Below are 20,483 nucleotides of genomic sequence, written 5' to 3'. Positions count from 1 at the left end.
AGGGCCAGCAAATCCTCGCAAAAATCTGGGGAGGGGCATGTGATCCCATGTGCCCCAGCCCAACCTCACTTCTGGCTTCTGCCCAGCAGAGGGTGGGGTGGGGCTTCAACCCCAGAGGCCATGCCTATCAGGGCTCAGGGCTTCTGCAGGAGCGGGACTGAAGCCCTGAGCCCAGACAGGCACCTCCTGTGGGGCAAAAACCCTGAGATCCTCCCCCCACAGCACGGCTGAAGCTCTGGGCACCAGCAGGTGCCTCATGTGAGGCAGAAGTCCTGAGACCCCCCCCCCACCAGGGCTGAAACCCCAAGGCCTGGCAGGCGCCTTCCCCCAGGGCTGAAGCCCCAAGATCTCCCTTCCCTGAGTGCTGAAGCCCCAAGCCTTGGCACGTGCACCTTGGCTCTTGAACTTCTGAAGATTGTTGCATGCACAGGGGCGGTTCCAGGCCCCAGCACGCCAAGCGCATGCTTGGGGCGGCAAGCCGCGGGGGCGCTCTGCTGGCGCTGCAAGGGCGGCAGGCAGGCTGCCTCCAGCGGTTTGCCTGCAGAGGGTCCGCTGGTCCCATGGCTTCGGTGGACCCTCCGCAGGCAAACCGCCGGAGGCAGCCTGCCTGGCGTGCTTGGGGCGGCAAAATCCCTAGAGCCGCCTCTGTGTATGCAGCTTGGAGTCAAGGATGAATTTCTTTCATGAGTAGTATTTCTTCTTTGCCAATGGCACAAGACTGATAGCCACAAATAAAAATGAATCTAAACAGACCCCTATTTCTTGGACTACAGGGTACCTCTGGTGCTTCATAAAATTCATTCTTTGAGCTATGAAATCCTTTGAATCAGATTTTTTACCTTCTGTGGCTTTCAAAGACTGGCAGGTTTTTGAACTCTGTAGTAATTGACCAGCTCTGAACTCTCTACAGTTTGGAAATTTAAAACTTATCAGACATGTCACAAGGAACAAAGATGTTCTCTTTGATCCTAGACTACAGTGAGCATTAGAAATTTTAAGAACAGTGTGGTATCTCATAGAGCTCAGGTTCATAGGACACCTTGAGCTTTACTTTGTGAATGTAAAATACTCTAGGCATCTCTTTAGAATTCCTTGTAGCGCTACATTCTGTTTAAAAATACATATATTGGTCTATGCCCAAACACTGATACCAAATGATACAATCAATACACCAGTTGTAGTCTTGCTTTTCACAGTTACCAGAGCTGTTGCTTTATAATCATCCACAAATAAAAGCCCTTGAGTCACTGATTGCTTGATTTAAGAAAGATATTTTACTTGTGTTTCATACACAAAAACCGATAACCAACAGTAGCTTAAAAAATTAACACTACTCCACTTTTCCACAAGTGTACAAAAAAGAAAGAATGGATTTACATTCAACAATAAAGCTTAAAGTCCACTCTAGGTAATAGTTCCATTGACATTCACATACACAAGCACAGAATAAATATTTTAGGATTCTTATAAGAGCATACAGCGTACATATAGTACTTTAATTTTACATAATGAGTGTTAATAGGGTCAGCAATTCATAACCTCATTGAAAAGTAAAACTAAAACCAAAAAAGGTTGTGTGGGAGATAACACCAAGACACTGCACAGAGCTAGCAGGTTAGTAGATCTTGTGTGAGAAATAGTTTGCTTCTGCTTCTTTATATTAGGACAGTTTGTTTGCAAATGTTGTGTATTCAAAGTGCAGATTAATGCAAAAAATTATATTCTTGTATTTATTAATACATGCAAGAGGCAGCGCCCGAGTGACCCAACAGAATAAAGCTGTGATTGGCAAGTGGCCAATATAATACAGGTGTTTCAGGCATTTTCTCTAAAGCACTTTTATAGCAGCAATTATAATTTCTAGTAGCTGTAGATTGACTTCTGTTTGGGTTAAAGGGCATCATATTTCTTTAACATTTACAGCTATATTTTCTTTATAAATAAATATATCAAATAACAAAAAGCATAGATAATGTGTTTCTTTTTTCTCACTTTTGCATATCTGTTGTGGAAAATACTCTGACCTTTTCAGAGACATTAAGTGCAAAATAATGTTAAATAGACTAGAAACAGGGATGCACAGGAAACATCAGTCAGTTACGTTCCCTAGATGTCAGCCCATCCCTTGTTGTCCCACTTTGAGGGACATCCTTGCTAGGATACTCAGGACTTATAATGACAATATAGCCAATAGTTTGGTGAGAGTTATACTTTATGGTATCTTAAAGAGCTGTAAATGTGAGCTTTTCTTTGCTGGAGTGTGTACAATACGTCATGCAAAAGACTCAGTATTCCACACACCTAGTATCTATATTCAAAAAATCTGGTCATCTCCTTTGAGACATTTCCTCCCCAGCCTGAACATCTCTGACCACTACATTCATTAGGTGTATCCTTTGTTGTTCATATTTTACCAGCTTTTCTTGCAATTATAATCTGATCTTGTATCACCTAGCTCACATCTGCACACAAATGTTTCCAATCAGACACAGGGTGCACAATATTAAAACTTTTAAACTTGTCCTGTAAGTGTCATCAAGACAGGATCACAGGAATCACAATGCAGAGAGTCCAACCTCTCACTGGCAGTACTGTGAAGATTCTCCTTTTCGGCGTAGGAGAAAGGAAACTTGTGTCTGCTTTTTAGAGTCTGAAAACAAGCCAGAGTGGAGAAAAAAAGTTAACACCAGACTTAATAAAGCTTTCAAGACAAAACCTGTTAAGCAATCTAGATAGACACTGTGAACTTCCTGCTGATTTCTGAAGTCTATATATACAGGAAATTTGTTAACAGTAGGAAGAAGTTGGGAGTTGCTACATAGGAGAGATCTGCCAATATTAAAAAAAATGGCTAAGTGGGTTCTGACAGTATAAACCCCTCACTGGTCACTGTTGTCAGTGGTGCTGTTCCCCTTTTCTTTTTTCTCCTGAGTCTTGTTTCCCTTCTTCTTTTTCTTCTTTTTCTTGGTCTCCTCCTTCTTGCCAAAGGTTATGAAGTCACTTTTGTCAGTTTGGCTGTTTGGTGGTTCCTGCCGGATGGAGATGATTGCAGGAGATCCCGGGATAATGAATTTGTCTGGCAACTCACCGGGACCAGCTTGTTTGGGATTGCCAGGTCCATATTTAAAGGTCCAGCTGTTGCTGTTCACACCAGCTCCCACTGGGGGGGACACCTCTCCCGCCTCAGGTTCTGAAAAAGTCAAAACAACATTAAAATCTTACAGCAGCATCAAATACAATTAATCAGCTAATATAGCATACACAGGGCAAACTGTCACACCTAAGGGACTCCTTCAAACAAGGTTCTGAATCAGGCCTCATAAATGTGGACGATCTTCTCCATAGTCTTTCCCTCTTTTAAAGGCAACTATGACTACTCCTCTAAAATGCTCAGGAAAAGTGAAAGTATTGACAGACTATGAACTGGAATGCAAAGTCAGAAATTAGAGGGATGATGGGTGTCAAATTGGGAGTGAATTGGCAAAGATGTTTGGAGAGGAGAGTAAATATTTCAATGATTTCCTAGATTGGAAAATTCTTTGTGAATTTTCTTGTCATGTTGTAACTCCCTAACAGCAAGGCCTAAAACTTCAGATGTTGGTGATCCCCACACTTGGCATTCTGATGAGATATGGTAGATCATTTTATTCTGGAAGCTACTCATTGTCAAATAAAAATATAAGAAAGCTTTGTCATCAGCATTTTGTAGACATTTCAGGCCTTCTAGTACTTTGGACATAACTAGAGAAGTTCTTCATTGGTGTGCTAGACCCACAGGTCTATACAGCCCCTGCTTGGTTTTAGAACTCTGCCATGGTTTCTAACATACCAAGCAAAGCAGGAATGCTTTAAGCTAGGCAGCCTGTAACTAGCTTTCCAGTTTAAACCCAATTTTGAATCACACTGCCACAACTTTGCCAAAACTAACCAGCTTACTTGAAATTTCTCATGTGTGGTCTTCTGCCACTAACAATATGCTGACCAAATGTGATGTGGAACACATTTGTAGGGAGCTTGAAAAATAAGCTATTTTTTGTTTGTTTTGTTCTTTTACTATCTGAAGAGTCTTCAACACTTTCAGTGGCTATTAGCCAGGATGGGCAGAGATGGTGTCCCTAGCCTCTATTTGCCTGAAGCTGAGAATGGCTGACGGGATGGATCAGTTGATCATTACCTGTTTTGTTCACTCCCTCTGGGTCACCTGACATTGGCCACTGTGGGAAGACAGGATACTGGGCTAGATGGATCTTTGGTCTGACCCACTATGGCCGTTCTTATGTACTTTTACAAATTCCCAATTTTGGACAGAAACTTCAAATTGATTTTAATTTATCTGTCCTGAGTATTTGCTGGAGACTGAGTATTTTGGGGAAGATTTGATGCCTATGTTTGGAGTTATTTGTTATGACCTCTTAAACTAGGTTCGACAGGGACAGGTGAGCAAAGCCCACAGGTAAGTGGGGAACAAGACCTGGGAGATGGGTTGGAAACAGGAGGGAGCACGGGCTATAATGGCAGAGAGGAAGGAGGGTCAGGGCAAAGCTGGGAGGCAAGATCAAACCATTATCTTAGATGCCTATATACAAATGCAAGAAGTATGGGTAATAAGCAGGAGGAACTGGAAGTGCTAATAAATAAATACAACTATGACATTGTTGGCATTACTGAAACTTGGTGGGATAATACACACGACTGGAATGCTGGTGTGGATGGGTATAGTTTGCTCAGGAAGGATAGACAGGGGAAAAAGGGAGGAGGTGTTGCCTTATATATTAAAATGTACACACTTGGACTGAGGTGGAGATGGACATAGGAGACGGAAGTGTGGAGAGTCTCTGGGTTAGGCTAAAAGGGGGAAAAAATACAGGTGATGTCGTGCTGGGAGTCTACTACAGGCCACCTAATCAGGTGGAAGAGGTGGAGGAGGCTTTTTTCAAACAACTAACAGAATCATCCAAAGCCCAAGATTTGGTGGTGATGGGGGACTTCAACTATCCAGATATATGTTGGGAAAATAACCCACGGGGCACAGACTATCCAATAAGTTCCTGGACTGCATAGCAGACAACTTTTTATTTCAGAAAGCTGAAAAAGCTACTAGGGGGGAAGCTGTTCTAGACTTGATTTTAACAAATAGGGAGGAACTTGTTGAGAATTTAAAAGTAGAAGGAAGCTTGGGTGAAAGTGATCATGAAATCATAGAATTTGCAATTCTAAGGAAGGGTAGAAGGGAGTACAGCAGAATAGAGACAATGGATTTCAGGAAGGCGGATTTTGGTAAGCTCAGAGAGCTGATAGGTAAGGTCCCATGGGAATTAAGACTGAGGGGAAAAACAACTGAGGAAAGTTGGCAGTTTTTCAAAGGGACGCTATTAAGGGCCCAAAAGCAAGTTATTCCGATGGTTAGGAAAGATAGAAAATGTGGCAAAAGACCACCTTGGCTTAACCACGAGATCTTGCGTGACCTACAAAATAAAAAGGCGTCATATAAAAAATGGAAACTAGGTCAGATCACGAAGGATGAATATAGGCAAATAACACAGGAATGCAGAGGCAAGATTAGAAAAGCAAAGGCACAGAATGAACTCAAACTAGCTATGGGAATAAAGGGAAACAAGAAGACTTTTTATCAATACATTAGAAGCAAGAGGAAGACTAAGGACAGGGTAGGCCCACTGCTCAATGAGGAGGGGGAAACAGTAATGGGAGACTTGGAAATGGCAGAGATGCTTAATGACTTCTTTGTTTCGGTCTTCACTGAGAAGTCTGAAGGAATGTCTAGTATAGTGAATGCTTACGGGAAGAGGGTAGGTTTAGAAGATAAAATAAAAAAAGAGCAAGTAAAAAATCACTTAGAAAAGTTAGATGCCTGCAAGTCACCAGGGCCTGATGAAATGCATCCTAGAATACTCAAGGAGTTAATAGAAGAGGTATCTGAGCCTCTAGCTATTATCTTTGGGAAATCATGGGAGACAGGGGAGATTCCAGAAGACTGGAAGGGGGCAAATATAGTGCCCATCTATAAAAAGGGAAATAAAAACAACCCAGGAAACTACAGACCAGTTAGTTTAACTTCTGTGCCAGGGAAGATAATGGAGCAGGTAATCAAATAAATCATCTGCAAACACTTGGAAGGTGGTAAGGTGATAGGGAATAGCCAGCATGGATTTGTAAAGAACAAATCGTGTCAAACTAATCTGATAGCGTTCTTTGATAGGATAACGAGCCTTGTGGATAAGGGAGAAGCGGTGGATGTGATATACCTAGACTTTAGTAAGGCATTTGATACGGTCTCGCGTGATATTCTTATAGATAAACTAGGAAAGTACAATTTAGATGGGGCTACTATAAGGTGGGTGCATAACTGGCTGGATAACCGTACTCAGAGAGTAGTTGTTAATGGCTCCCAATCCTGCAGGAAAGGTATAACAAGTGGGGTTCCGCAGGGGTCTGTTTTGGGACCGGTTCTGTTCAATATCTTCATCAACGATTTAGATGTTGGCATAGAAAGTACGCTTATTAAGTTTGCGGACGATACCAAACTGGGAGGGATTGCAACTGCTTTGGAGGACAGGGTCAAAATTCAAAATGATCTGGACAAGTTGGAGAAATGGTCTGAGGTAAACAGGATGAAGTTCAATAAAGATAAATGCAAAGTGCTCCACTTAGGAAGGAACAATCAGTTTCACACATACAGAATGGGAAGAGACTGTCTAGGAAGGAGTATGGCAGAAAGAGATCTAGGGGTCATAGTAGACCACAAGCTTAATATGAGTCAACAGTGTGATACTGTTGCAAAAAAAGCAAACATGATTCTGGGATGCATTAACAGGTGTGTTGTAAACAAGACACGAGAAGTCATTCTTCCGCTTTACTCTGCGCTGGTTAGGCCTCAACTGGAGTATTGCGTCCAGTTCTGGGCACCGCATTTCAAGAAAGATGTGGAGAAATTGGAAAGGGTCCAGAGAAGAGCAACAAGAATGATTAAAGGTCTTGAGAACATGACCTATGAAGGAAGGCTGAAGGAATTGGGTTTGTTTAGTTTGGAAAAGAGAAGACTGAGAGGGGACATGATAGCAGTTTTCAGGTATCTAAAAGGGTGTCATCAGGAGGAGGGAGAAAACTTATTCACTTTAGCCTCCAATGATAGAACAAGAAGCAATGGGCTTAAACTGCAGCAAGGGAGAGTTAGGTTGGACATTAGGAAAAAGTTCCTAACTGTCAGGGTAGTTAAACACTGGAATAGATTGCCTAGGGAAGTTGTGGAATCTCCATCTCTGGAGATATTTAAGAGTAGGTTAGATAAATGTCTATTAGGGATGGTCTAGACAGTATTTGGTCCTGCCATGAAGGCAGGGGACTGGACTCGATGACCTCTCGAGGTCCCTTCCAGTCCTAGAGTCTATGAGTCTGAGTCTAAACCTTTGAACTCTGACCAAAATCTTTTTCTTGTGTACCCTAGAGAAATGTAGTGTTGCAAATACAATTGCAAGCACCTGTCATGGTTATAACACACCTCCTGTCCACAAACACGTGGGTGCAATAGTGCATAAACACTGTCAGCACCACTGTAATTACATTTGCTCTGAACAAATCTCACCACCACATTCTGCATTGAGCCACTCTGCATGCACTGTTGCAGTGGTAGAATAGACCAAAAGCACCAGCATTTCGGCTGTACCATTGCAACTGGTCCTCTCAGCAGTCCCACAATGCTTTCACATTCTCTTCTGTGATCTGTGTGAAACATGTAATATCTCTTGTACTTCTGAATCTCACTATGCGGTTCTGCAACTTCAGCAATTTTAGGCATAGATGTTTTAAGTTTTAAAAGGTATTATGTATGCAAACCAAAGGGTTTTCTTGTCTCAGAAATAAAAAACACATTTTTAAGTTTACAGTCTCTCCTTAAAACTGGTTGCATACATACACATTTCTGATATGCGTGATGCTTCTTGATATTTGCTTTTCATGCAGAGGTTGTACTTAGGGTGACCAGGTGTCTGGTTTTCAACCAGAACATCCGGTTGAAAAGGGACCCCAGCAGCTCTGGTCAGCACTGCCGATCGGGCCGTTAAAAGTCCCATCGGTGGTGCTGTAGGGCTAAGGCAGGCTAGTACCTACTTGTTCTGGCACCATGGTGCACCCCAGAAGCAGCCAGCAGCCCCTTCCTATACCCCAAATCCCTCATCTCCAGACTCACCCCAGAGCCTGCGTCCCCAGTCGGAGCCCTCACACCCTCCAGCACCCCAACCCCCTGCCCCAGCCCAATGAAAGTGAGTGAGGGTGGGAGAGAGTGAGTCACTGAGGGAGGGGGAATGTAGTAAGTGGGAGTGGGGCCTCGGGGAAGGGGGGAGATGGGGCGGGGCCTCAGGGAAGGTACGGGGCTATGGTGTTTGGTTTTGTGCAATTAGAAAGTTGACAACTCTAGTTGTACTTTCACATTCTAGGCCCTACCAGGGCAGTTTACATGCTATATTAGCATGTATTTGAGGACATTTATGTAATACGTGGCCCATGGAATCTTTGTGAATAAGGTAAGATGATTGTTTTCAGTATGGGACATATAAACAGGAAATAGTAAAGCATGTCTTCTCCTGGGAATGGTGTGATCATAAAGAAAGGTTGTTGTCTCCTACATGATTAAGAGACATTAGCTCTGTGGTCAATTATTAGATAAACCTGTGTTATGTATGGGAACTTAACTTACAATGAATACATACATTTATTAATATGACTAGATAAAACTGGCTCAGCTTTTTTGCTTGTTTTGGGACGGTTGTTTTGGTGAGCTTAACTGAATTTCCCTGTTTTCAAATATCTTCGCTTTTTTAGAATGTTAACAGAACTCTGTGTCCTTTCTTTTTACAAAATTACAACATTCCTGTAAGTTTCTTGTAACATTAATTTTGAACGGCTGACTTTTTTCATGTTTGTTTTTGATAATACCAGTGTTTTGGCAAGTCGCTTAACACCCAAGACACTAATATGTACTTTCAGCCTTCACTCCAGCTTAATTAAATTGTTTGCTATCCCCCTCATTTCCTTGAAATAATAATTTATGGAACTGAACAGTGTGTGTCTTGGCCTAGTTCCAAATTAGGAATTGATCCTCTCTCTTCTTGTACACATAAAATGTGACCTCTTATATTTCACACTTTGAATCAAGCTTTACTTGACAAATAAATATTTTCTCCTTCCCAACAACCCTCATCCACCACTCCTTCCAAATAATCCTGGCACAGATTCTCTTTTCTTCTATTCCTGCATTGGGCACATGAACGGGAGAGACAGAAGTGACCTTAAGCCACTTTTGGACCTCCCTAATTCTGGACTGTGTCAAAGGCCTGCACAGTGCAATAAGGTATAGCCCCAAGGTTTCTTTATAGTGTGTTGGCTTATTATGCCTCTCTATAGACCACTATATCAGCAAAACAACTGGAGCGCAGTGTACTCTGGCCATGCTCCTCCTGTCCTCAGCATGTCCCTTATACCAGGGAGAGAGGCTTTATGTTGATCTTATGATTAGGGTATCCTGCAAGGGTTATTTAAGATCCCTTTCTGCAGTGTAAAGGGGTATAGCCTATGGCACAATGTGAGGGATCCTGGATTGCCTAAAAATGTTAAACAACACTACAAAGTGCACGTGTCTGTCTGTACCACTGAAATCTAATGCAAAACAGGATACTGTCTCTTTAATCTGGTTCTGTTTACACAAATTTACTCATCAGATTAAGTGAGCAATATACATCACAAATCATTCTGCTATAGTGGAACCAAACTTAGCAAACCCATAACCCATAACCCTGGAATCAGGATTCTGTGAGCACCAAGACTAAGGGGTTTGCCTCCGCTTGTCTGTCTTTATCGCAGCCCTTGAATACATTTGTTGCCCTTATAAATTAAGCATATTAATACTCCTTAATACTCACTAAGCCAAAGGAAACTAATTATCCTTACAGTGGACTGAGGAATTCAAAAGCAGGGAGACGGCTACAGCCAGAATGTAATAGGTTAATGACCATCATTTCCTAGTAGCAGGGCTTCAGCGGCCTTTTCAAGAAATTTCACTTCTGCTTGATTTACCTGACAACAGTGTTTATATCTGGAGTGTCAGGCAGGAAGGTCACAGTTCAGTTGTACTATCACTACATGTTTAGCATTTCAGATCAGGGATAAATGTCACCTACCCCTCAGTTTCTAAAGCCTCTATAATGAGTTACTTATTGTCTGATCAACAAGCATTTAACACACAAAAACTCCCAATTTAGATGTAACTTTACACTTAACAGGATTAGTTGTGCTTCTCTTGCATATTTTCTGGAGTTTAATAAATGCTTTTAAGATGTTTATTGAATTTATAAAAACCGTCTAAATAAAGCTACCTTCCCCAACTATATTTATCACACTTCATTTAAAGTGTTACACTCCTTTTCTCTGCACCCTACAGCTATATATGATCTTGTCAGAGGTCATCACAAAGAAAAACAGGACTGGCCCCTTCTTGCCAGTACCCAGGCATTCCCTGAACTGGAGCTGACTAGGTAGGTAGCGCTCTCTCCTTTGTCTTGTTCTCAGTGAATTCAGGAGTCCTTATGTTCAATGACCAAATGATTTATTTCTAAAACACAGGCACACAACAGAAACTAAACCCAGGCTGCAGCTGCAGCTCCCTGACACTACAGATATGTGTGCATGTCTGCGCTCTAAAATGGAAGATGCCTTTTGACCTCATCAGCCACCACCCACAGGCTCAAAGACAAATGCAAGCATCTCAGCAGACCTTTAACATAGTGCTGAACCACACCCCACCATGGCTTTCAGAGACACTGCACAACTGAATATGCCAGATTTTTTAAAAAAGATGAAATATAAAACTAAAATCAGGAACAGCAGTAGTCATGAAAAATCCTAGCCTACTATTTGCAAGAAGTGTGTGTTCGAAATTACAGCATGGATAATTTTCTGCAGCTCTAGAGTCCTCCTTTAGTTTCAATTCAATAAGACTGTGGTCAGGGTTGTATTGTTTAGAAAGCAGTTTAATTCCACCCGAGAGAGGCTGCATTTCAAATATGAGCGAAGTGACCCCTGTGTAGTTTGTGGGTTTGGTAATTTTTTTTGATGAAAGACTCTAAAATAAATGTCTGTCACCCAGACTTTACATAGCTATCTTTTGGAAGACTAGATTTGTGCATTCACTAAATTGAGAATTGTTTTTTACTGGCTTGTACTCTATTCCAAATGATGTGTAAGCAGAACAGAGCTGATACACAGAATAACGGGTTAAAATAGTCTGGAATTGAGATAACTTCTAAGTGCAGAGCATGATGCCTGCTTCACAGAGCACAAAACATCATGTCACTCAGTCGGCAAATCAATACTCCCATCAACACTGGGCCAGGGATGCAGGTTTTTTTCTCAATGACATTTTATTTTCTCTTTTTTAAGGACTGTGCATACTTGCAGTCTCTGCATAACCCCAAAGCTAAAATCTGGTATTTGCCAGGAACAGGTGGTGCTCACTTTACATAATGAGAACTGTCCATATATTATGAGTGTAGTGTTTTGTCTTTGCCTCCCATATCTCTAAAGCTTTCTTAAAGAACGTTTGTCAGAAGAAGGCTGAGTTTAGTGTGAGAGCAGATGTGCCCCTGCTAAAGGGAGGTAGAAGCATTTCTGTGCAGTTCTATCTCCATGCAGAGACATTTGTGACTATGTGACATGCTCAGCTGAGACAGTAGCTTGCTTCCATTCTGTCCCTCCCCTTCCCATTCATCATTTTGTCCCTGTCTGGAAGGATTTCAGTGGCTCGTGGATCCAAGAGGTCATTCAGATAAAAGCTTTCACCCAAACCATCTATTCTTAGTAGTTTCAAAGGAAATCTTTTTGAATTGTCTGATTTTTCTAGCCAACAGAACACACACGCTATAGACATTGTGACTCAAGGACTAACCCAGTCCTTACTGACAGACCCCTCCACCTTCATGTCAGTGCAACCATATTGTTATCAATTAAATGCATTTATTTAAAATGGAGATCAGGCAACAAGCAGGAAGTAAATTGCAGGGAAAGCCAGTCATTAACCTGATTTTTTCCTCCCTGCCTCCTTTGCTGATGCTGCACTGACTGCAGTTTCGGCCTCTGGCTGGCATGATGAATATTCACTGCTATAAAGAGTCTGACATTCTGTACACTTATTCTGAAACAGCATGCCAAGTGCAAGCATTATGTGCACTGGAAAAAAAGACCTCTCTGTGTCATTCGGGGGATCTCTGCAGACATTCTAGCTGCACTGATCTTCCCTAAGCCTTTTCTGGATTAAAATGCCCATTTAATCTTTTTTTTTTAATCATGAAAAGTGGTAGATATTGAATTTCGAGATAGGGAAGTGATGCAGACAGAAAAAAAGTTAAACCTCAAATAGCCTAACCCCAGTGTCTGCAAATGATCATAGTCTTTTCAAACGATGACATCAATTTGGAATTTTAAAAAAGCAAGCAAATAAATAACTCTTGCTCTTTGCAATTCCATCTGTTTGACCTGTCCTGCCCTACTGATTTAAAAGTGGAATGGGCAAAATAAAAGCTCTTCCCCACCAGGGAGTCTGCTGCCTTAATCCCTGCCTGTGTTTAAATACAGTAACATTAAACTAGGTAATTATAGCACATATGGTGTGTGAGATCCTCAACCCCCAACTGCTCTAACACCCAGGCACAATACAGGAGATAAGCAACAAGCACTTGCTGTATTTTCCAGTTTGATTTGTGGTGGTTATTAGTGTTGTGGCACAACTGGATTTTAAATTAGATACAACAATTTTATTTAAAGCAAAATTCTTACAGGGAAAAAGTTTAAAAAAATATTTATCTCAGGTACTGGAGTAGCTCTGTCACTGTGTTCTGGGCTGTTATTACAGCAGGAACTGATTTGCCAGCTACCATAGGCTAAAAATCAGGCCTCTGTAGCCAAAGCGTAACACTGGATAAATGGCTTCTCACAGACACTGATCAAACAAGCAAACAGAATAAGTCGTCTACAACCCCATTGCTCCCTTATTAGAGGAAGAGCCTGCTCTTCAGTTCAGTTCAGCTTCTTATACAGCTCCCTCCTTTTTGAATTGGGGACTCAGTATTACCTATGCCCAGTTTAGGATGACCAAATCGCAAGTGTGAAAAATCAGGACGCTCCTCTTTTGGAGGGAGAAGGGGGTACAGTTGCATATGTAAGACAAAGCCCTATATATCGAAACAGCCCCAAAAATACTGGGACATCTGGACACCCTAGCCCAGCTTCATTCCCCCATGGCTGAATGTCTCTTGGATCATGCAATGCAGGAAGATACCTGTCACTCCCCTTACTCAGCAACAGTTTTAACCCTTTCCTCACCCAATTTAGATCAGGGACTATATATGACATGCCTTAGTTATAATGCATATAGACTCATAGAGTCATAGACTTTAAGGTCAGAAGGGACCATTATGATCATCTAGTCTGACCTCCTGCACAATGCAGGCCACAGAATCTCACCCATTCACTTCAATAACAAACCCCTTATCTAATTTTAACCAAAGACAGAAGATTAGATACTAAACAGGAGCCAGATTGTTGCATCAAATGCTGGTTTCTTGAGAAAAAGCCAAGCAACAGCTTTCTTAAGAGACGCTGGCATTCTACACTCTCTCATTTGACAATATCCACCAGCAATGAATCTAGTTTTCTCTCTTAGCCTTCCCAGCCAGGTAGGACACAGGTTCCAAAGACAGGCTGTGGGGTCCCAAATCTTCTAGTGTCTCTAGGGTGACCAGGTGTCCTGATTCCACAGGGACAGTCCTGATTTGGGGGGTCTTCTTCTCACACACTGGCAATGTCCACACTATCCTACCCAATACCACAAACATAGGTGTACATTGTGCCAGACAATGCCCGTGTGGCCTCTTCTCATCTGATCCTTCCCCTATGCAGCAGAACAGTGGCACTGGCATTACATTTTGGGTCCTTTGAGCCTGCCCAGGAGAACACAGGGATAAGCCCTTATAGATACATATATGTGGCTGCCCGCTATATTCTTGATACAAGTGGATATATATTGCAGTTTGGTATGAATGCAGAATACATATCCTAGCTTGCTTAGTCTACAGATTTTGCTACTGACTGCTCCAGACTCTGGGCTTGCATTATATGGATTTCTTTATTTGCATAATGTATAGGGTGACCATATTCCCCTAAACTGAAAACAGGAAACCATGTAAGCTGCCTGGTGTTGCCACTCACCCGAGGCCTGCCGCAGAGGGCCGACAGCCCAAACCACCTGGCATTTCCGCTTGCCTGAGCCACCTGGTGTCACTGCTCACCCAAGCTCCATGGTGGGGTACAGGGCTGTCAGCCTGAGTCCCACCACATGGGGCTCACAGCAGGGCTGACAGCCCAGCCCGCCTGCCGTTGCCGCTCATCTGATCCGACCTCTTGACTTTTTTGGCAAAACTGGGCATTTGTCTTGTTTGCTCTTTCCTGAATGTTCCTTCATGCCCATCTAGGGCAAGAGCAAATGGGACAAATGCCCTGTTGCGGGCGGCTGCGGGCAGGGGCTGGCTGTGGCAGGGGCTGGCTGCGGGCAGGGGCTGGCTGCGAGTGGCTGCAGGCAGTGGTTGCAGGCTGGGGCTGGCTGCGGGCAGGGGGTGCAGGCTGGGGCTGGCTGTGGGTGGCTGCAGCAGGGAGTGGCTGTGGGCAGGGGGTACAGACAGGGGCTGGCCGCAGGTGGCTGCAGCACGGAGTGGCTGCGGGCAGAGGGTGCGGGCAGGGGCTGGCTGTGGGTGGCTGCGGCAGGGGGTGCCTGCAGGCAGGGGCTGTGGGCAGGGGGTGGCTGTGGGCAGGGGCTGCTGGCAGGGGGTGGCTGTGGGCAGGGGCTGCTGGCAGGGGGTGGCTGCGGGCAGGGGGTGGCTGCGGGTGGCTGTGGGCAGGGGATGCAAGCAGGGGCTGACTGCGGGTGGCTGCGGGCAGGGGTGGCTGCAGGCAGGGGTGGCTGCAGCAGGGGGTGGCTGTGGGCAGAGGGCGGCTGCGGGTTGCTGCGGCAGGGGGTGACTGCAGGCAGAGGCTGCGGGCACGGGGTGGCTGCAGGCAGGGGCTGCGGGCAGGGGGGCTGCGGGTGACTATGGAGGGGCTGGCTGCAGGCAGGGGCTGCTGGCATGGGGTGGCTGCAGGCAGGGGGTAGGTGCAGGCAGGGGGTGGCTGCGGGTGGCTGTGGCAGGAGGTAAGTGCAGGCAGGGGGTGGCTGCGGGTGACTATGTCAGGGAGTGGCTGCAGGCAGGGGCTGCGGGCAGGGGGTAGGTGCGGGCAGGGGGTGGCTGCGACTGGCTGTGGCAGGGGGTAGGTGCAGGCAGGGGGTGGCTGTGGCAGGGGGTGGCTGCAGGCAGGGGGTGGCTGTGGGTGGCTGCAGGCAGGGGGTGGCGGCTGGCTGTGGGCAGGGGCAGGTACTCACACCAGAGTGGCTGGAAGCAGCCCGAGCAGCAGTACCCAGCCAGGGACCCATCAGGCAGCAGCAGGAGCCCCATGGCCAGAGGTCCAAGGAGCAGCAGCACCAACAGGGCCAAGAGGCAGCCCACATGGCTCCCGCAGCGCCCCCTGGCGGCTAGGAGGAGGACGTACATGCTTCCCAGAGGGAGCCTATCAAAGCTTCCCTCCCAGGGAAGCCAGTTAACAAACGGTTCAAATCGCTTCTAAATTTAACAACTGGTTCCTGCGAACCGGCTCCAGCTCACCCCTGGGTGTATCCCAGCCTGTGGGCAGGAGGAAAGAGAGATGTAGCCCTTGGGAGGTGCCAGGATGATGGCCACTGGTGATGATGAGGAAAGTGATGGTGAGGAGGAAGATAATGGCTAACATTTCAGGTTGTTCTGCAAGGGATGGTGTGAATAAATGAGTGTTCTGATACACATACTACATTATCTGTATCCACCTTGATGGGTTAGAGTGTTTGTGACTTTGCTAATTAGTTAATAAACCATTATAAATACAGAAGGGTTCCTGATGTGTGAGTGTTGCAATTGTGCACAGCGGATTTACCATCTGAACAGTAATTTTAATAATCCTGGACCTGATCTTGGGTCAAGAACCTGTCAACCCTCAGAATGATAACTGGGAATTCTTAAATAATCAATATAATTAATACACAATCTATAGATAGGGCTACATCCCCAACTATGTTTCCTCTCCTGGTTTCTGTGTGTCCCCTATGCAGCTGCTCTACATCCTCCTCATGCTCTGTGGGACTAGTGTGCCCCACAACATTCCTCTCAAAGCTGCCCCTTCACCAGAGTGGTCAGACTGGGAGACCATGTTTCTTTCAGGGCAGGAAGGAGGGAAATAACCTCTGATCAACCTCCTCCCTCTGCTGGGTCTTCAAATGCAGCCATCCAGGGATCACCCAGCACGAACAGGAGCTGCGGTAGGGAGTGCGGGGTAGTCAGAGAATATTTTGATCCAAGGGGCATTAAACAGAGATTAGCAGTAGGATGTGGCCATGTCTAGGGAGAGGAAGAGAAGCCTTTTAATTCTTTCCTCCCTAGCTAAAGCAGAAGCAAAGTTGGGTGGAAATTCAGCAGGGAATGTGAAGGTTGAAGGGACGACATGTCCTCCCCACACTCCCAGTGGTTGCACTTATGCCAGAACCCACCCAGCTCAGCATTACACAGAAATCTTTTCTTCTTACCCCTTATCTTATCTTTTCTTCCTCAGGACTCAGAGAGTTAATTCTTCTGTTACTGGAACTGCTAGCAGCGTATCCCCCTAAAGCTTTTGAAGACTCAAATAAATCACTGAATGCAGGGCCGCCCAGAGGGGGGGGCAAGTGGGGCAATTTTCCCCAGACCCTGGGCCCCGCAGGGGCCCCCACAAGAGCTTTTGGGGGGCCCTGGAGCAGGGTCCTTCACTCACTCCAGGGGCCCCAGAAAACTCTTGCAGGGCCTGGGTCCCCGGAGCTTCTTCCACTCCGGGTCTTCGGCGGCAATTCGGAGGCGGGGGGTTCTTCCACTCTGGGACTCGCCGCCGAAGTGCCCTGAAGACCCCCAGCAGGGGGTCCTTCCACCCCGGGACCTGCCACCGAAGTCCTGGGTCTTCAGCGGCAATTCGGCGGCACCCCAGGCTCCCTGAATCCTCTGGGTGGCCCTGACTGAATGTAGTGTCCAGTCAGGACAACAAACTGAAATTTGCAATAAAATACAATTGTGTATACTTCCTCTGGGGATGGGGGAATGGGTGGGGTGCATTCTGTTAGTATACTGCAACATTTCAGCATCAAACTGTTATATACAATTTTAAAAATAAATTACTACACCATGTCCCTTGCTTTTTTTCTTCCTCCTTTCCTTTGTTCTCTCTTCACTCTGTCTCTTTCCTTACACCATATACCCTGACGTATCCTTTCCTCAGGAAAATTCAGCACCAGTTTTCCCTAACTTTACTAGTGTTTAACACTTTTAACATTAAAGTATATTTATCTAAAACAGTTATGCTTTCATCTCACTCCTCTTTCTCATCACACCTTTCTGTTTGAGAAGCTTTTTTCCTCTCTAAATCTACTTCCCATTCATGCTTTTTCCCTTTTATTTCACCTATTATTCCTCCCTCTCTTTCTTATTTAGGGCTTGGCTACACCTGCGAATTAGAGCACATTAAAGCAGCCCTGGGGACCCTAATTCCCAACCTATCCACACTGGCAAGGCACATAGAGCGCTGTGACTCCTCAGCTAGAGCGCTCCGGGTACTCCACCTCGGTGAGTGGAATAACGTTTGCTGCACCTTGGCTACAACGCCCGGGTGTCAGTGTGAACGAGGTGTTGCACCGGCCTCTGGAAACATTCCATAATCCCCTTAAGTCAAGTGGCCACTCTTGTCATTGTTTTTGAATCACTGCAGGAATGCAGATATGCCCTTTCGAAGCTCCGTTTCTGACATCCGGCATGCTTATCTGCTCTGAGACAAAGCAACCATTACTGTGGAATGCTGTGTGTGAGAGAGTGAGGTGGGGGGACAAAGGAGGTCTGCTGCTGTCTGAACTTACAAGACAGCATGCTGACATGCTCTCAGCCCCCCCAAAACCCGCTCTCTCTTGCCTCACATACACACAACACACTCCCTATCACACTCCACTCCACCCCACCTCATCCCCATTTGAAAAGCACGTTGCAGTCACTTGCATGCTGGGATAGCTGCCCGTAATGCACCGCTCCCAGTGCCGCTGCAGTGCAGCAAACGTGCCTATGCCAGTGCGCTGGAAGCTCTGAGTGTGGACAGACTGCAGCACTTTCCCTACTGTCCTCTCCGAAGGCTGGTTTAACTCAAAGCGCTCTATATCTGCAAATGTAGACATGTAGCTTAGTTAAACTGTTCTCCTTAAAAAAAAACAAACCCAAAACAACCCTCCTTCCCAACACTTCTTTCTCTATTTCCTCACCTCTTCCTCATGTTCTGCTGGGCTCAACCTCTTCCTCCTTCTTTCCTCTTTTACCCCATTTCCAATTCTCCCTCCTCCTCTCCTTGTCTCACGACTCTTTCCTCTTCTTTTTCCTACTCTTTTCTCTTCCACTACTTCCCACATTACCCAGCGCTCATCCAGATCTTTCCCCAGCGGGTCTGCAGACTCCCTGAAGCCCTTGTGGTTTTCTCCTCCAACGGGGCCGTGAAAGCTTGTCCTGATTAATGATGCTTGCTAAAGAAAATGATGGCTTCCAGCTGCACTGCAAAGGGGTCAATTAAGCACTCTTTGAGAGCCCACTGCTCTGATCCATTGTGGGACCACATTGTTGTTGCTGACGTCCTGCTTTCCAGCTGAGTTTGACAATGGTTGTCAATCCCAGTCCTTCCTGCCCCTTCCTCAAACAGTGCTGAACTTGGCTCTCACATGGGTGAGGACAGCGTCAACTGAGTTTAGCACTTATTTGAACAAAGCATGTTCAACCCCTAATACAATGAAGGGCCATCGCTACTTTAAAATGGACACTGAACTCTGTCCAAACCTTGTCCAAACTCAGTGGGTCAACCAAATTCAACACTGGCTAATGGGGGTGTGAGAATATTTGACACCCGTTGTCCAAAATGGCTAAAAAATCTAATGTTGACAAAATGGCCAGCATTTTCAAACCTGGTGCCTAAAATTAGGCTGTAAGGGGGAGATTTTCAAAAGCTCAAATAGCATTAGGCACCTAACTCTCATTGACTTTGAATAGGAGTTAGGTGCCTAACTGGTATCTTTCTCCCATCCCCCTTATATTCTTATTTAGGCACCTAAACAGAATGTTCTGATTTTAAAGGCACTGAATACCCACAACCCTCACTGATTTCAATGGCAGTTGGCGTTCCTTTGAGCCTCTGAAAATCAGGCTGGTTCTGTTTAGGAGCCAAATGTGGATTTAGAGCCTAACTTTAAACATCCAGGTTTGAAAATGCTGGCATTAATAATCCCTCATGCAGCCCAAGGTTTCACTGTGCAGCTCTCAGTGACATTTGCTCTGCTGTTCCTGATCATCACATCCGCTCACTCATACAAACATTTCAAACTGTCAAAGGTTGATTGATTGATTTTTTTAAAGCTAATCAGTGATTTCATGATATTCCTTATGATAAAAATCCAGTCTTAATTTTATGTATTTCAGTTTCCATATTTAGCTAATCAAATGTATTTTGTATATATATATATATACACACACACACACACACACTACTATATATGTGTGTGTGTGTGTTTTGATCAGCATTTTCTTTACCAGTTACAAAACAATAGCCCTTTGAAATGATTACAATCATTCTTCAGAGCCATTACAATTCACCTTTTAAATCCTTCATAGTTTACAGATTATTAGCACTATACATCAAAATGGCTTCTTCACAGTCATTGTCGCAAATGCCTTATTCTATTACTTACAAATATGAACCAAATATGAAGCAATTCTGTTTAGGTGCCTAAATAAGAATATGAACCAAATCCATACATCAGGGGTTGGCAACCTTCAGAAGTGGCGTGCCGGGTCTTCATTTATTCACTCTAATTTAAGGTTTTGTGTGCCGGTAACACATTTAAACATTTTTAGAAGGTCTCTTTCTATAAGTCTATAATATATAACTAAACTATTGTTGTATATAAAGTAAATAAGGTTTTTAAAATATTTAAGAAGCTTCATTTAAAAATTAAATTAAAATGCAGAGCCCCCAGACCGGTGGCCAGGACCCGCGCAGTGTGACTGCCACTGAAAATTAGCTCATGCGCCACCTTCGGCACACGTGCTATAGGTTGCCTACCCCTGCCATACATTAAAATGCTTTCACAGAATTTGTGAGGAAAAAAAATGTAATGCACATGAAAAGCAGCTAGGTTTTAATCCAGAGTAGTGTATCTTTTTTATCAAAATTATTTTGTCAAGTATTTTGCATACTTGCTATGATTACACAAATGAATTTCAAAACATGTATGTTTTCTGAGTTGCATGTGTCAA

At 44.5% G+C, this 20,483-nt stretch overlaps 1 protein-coding gene across 6 annotated transcripts in view; it reads right to left on the bottom strand.

Annotated features, from left to right (window-relative positions):
- Window positions 1-1,255: 1,255 nt before the first annotated feature.
- The window catches only part of LOC115656387 (protocadherin alpha-C2-like), a 302,084-nt gene continuing 282,856 nt past the window's right edge, over window positions 1,256-20,483 (bottom strand). For 5 of the 6 annotated variants that reach the window (XM_030573040.1, XM_030573041.1, XM_030573038.1 and 2 more), the window contains exon 4: window positions 1,256-3,190. In XM_030573040.1, coding sequence (XP_030428900.1) covers window positions 2,880-3,190 — 311 coding nt within the window. In that variant the 3' untranslated portion in view covers window positions 1,256-2,879. The remainder of the gene's footprint in view (window positions 3,191-20,483) is intronic. The other variant, XM_030573037.1, reaches the window with a different exon arrangement.

This window comes from Gopherus evgoodei, chromosome 8 (genome assembly GCF_007399415.2).
Source record: "Gopherus evgoodei ecotype Sinaloan lineage chromosome 8, rGopEvg1_v1.p, whole genome shotgun sequence".
In the NCBI taxonomy this organism is placed as follows: Eukaryota; Metazoa; Chordata; order Testudines; family Testudinidae; genus Gopherus; species Gopherus evgoodei.
This window is presented reverse-complemented; position numbering and strand designations above follow the sequence as displayed.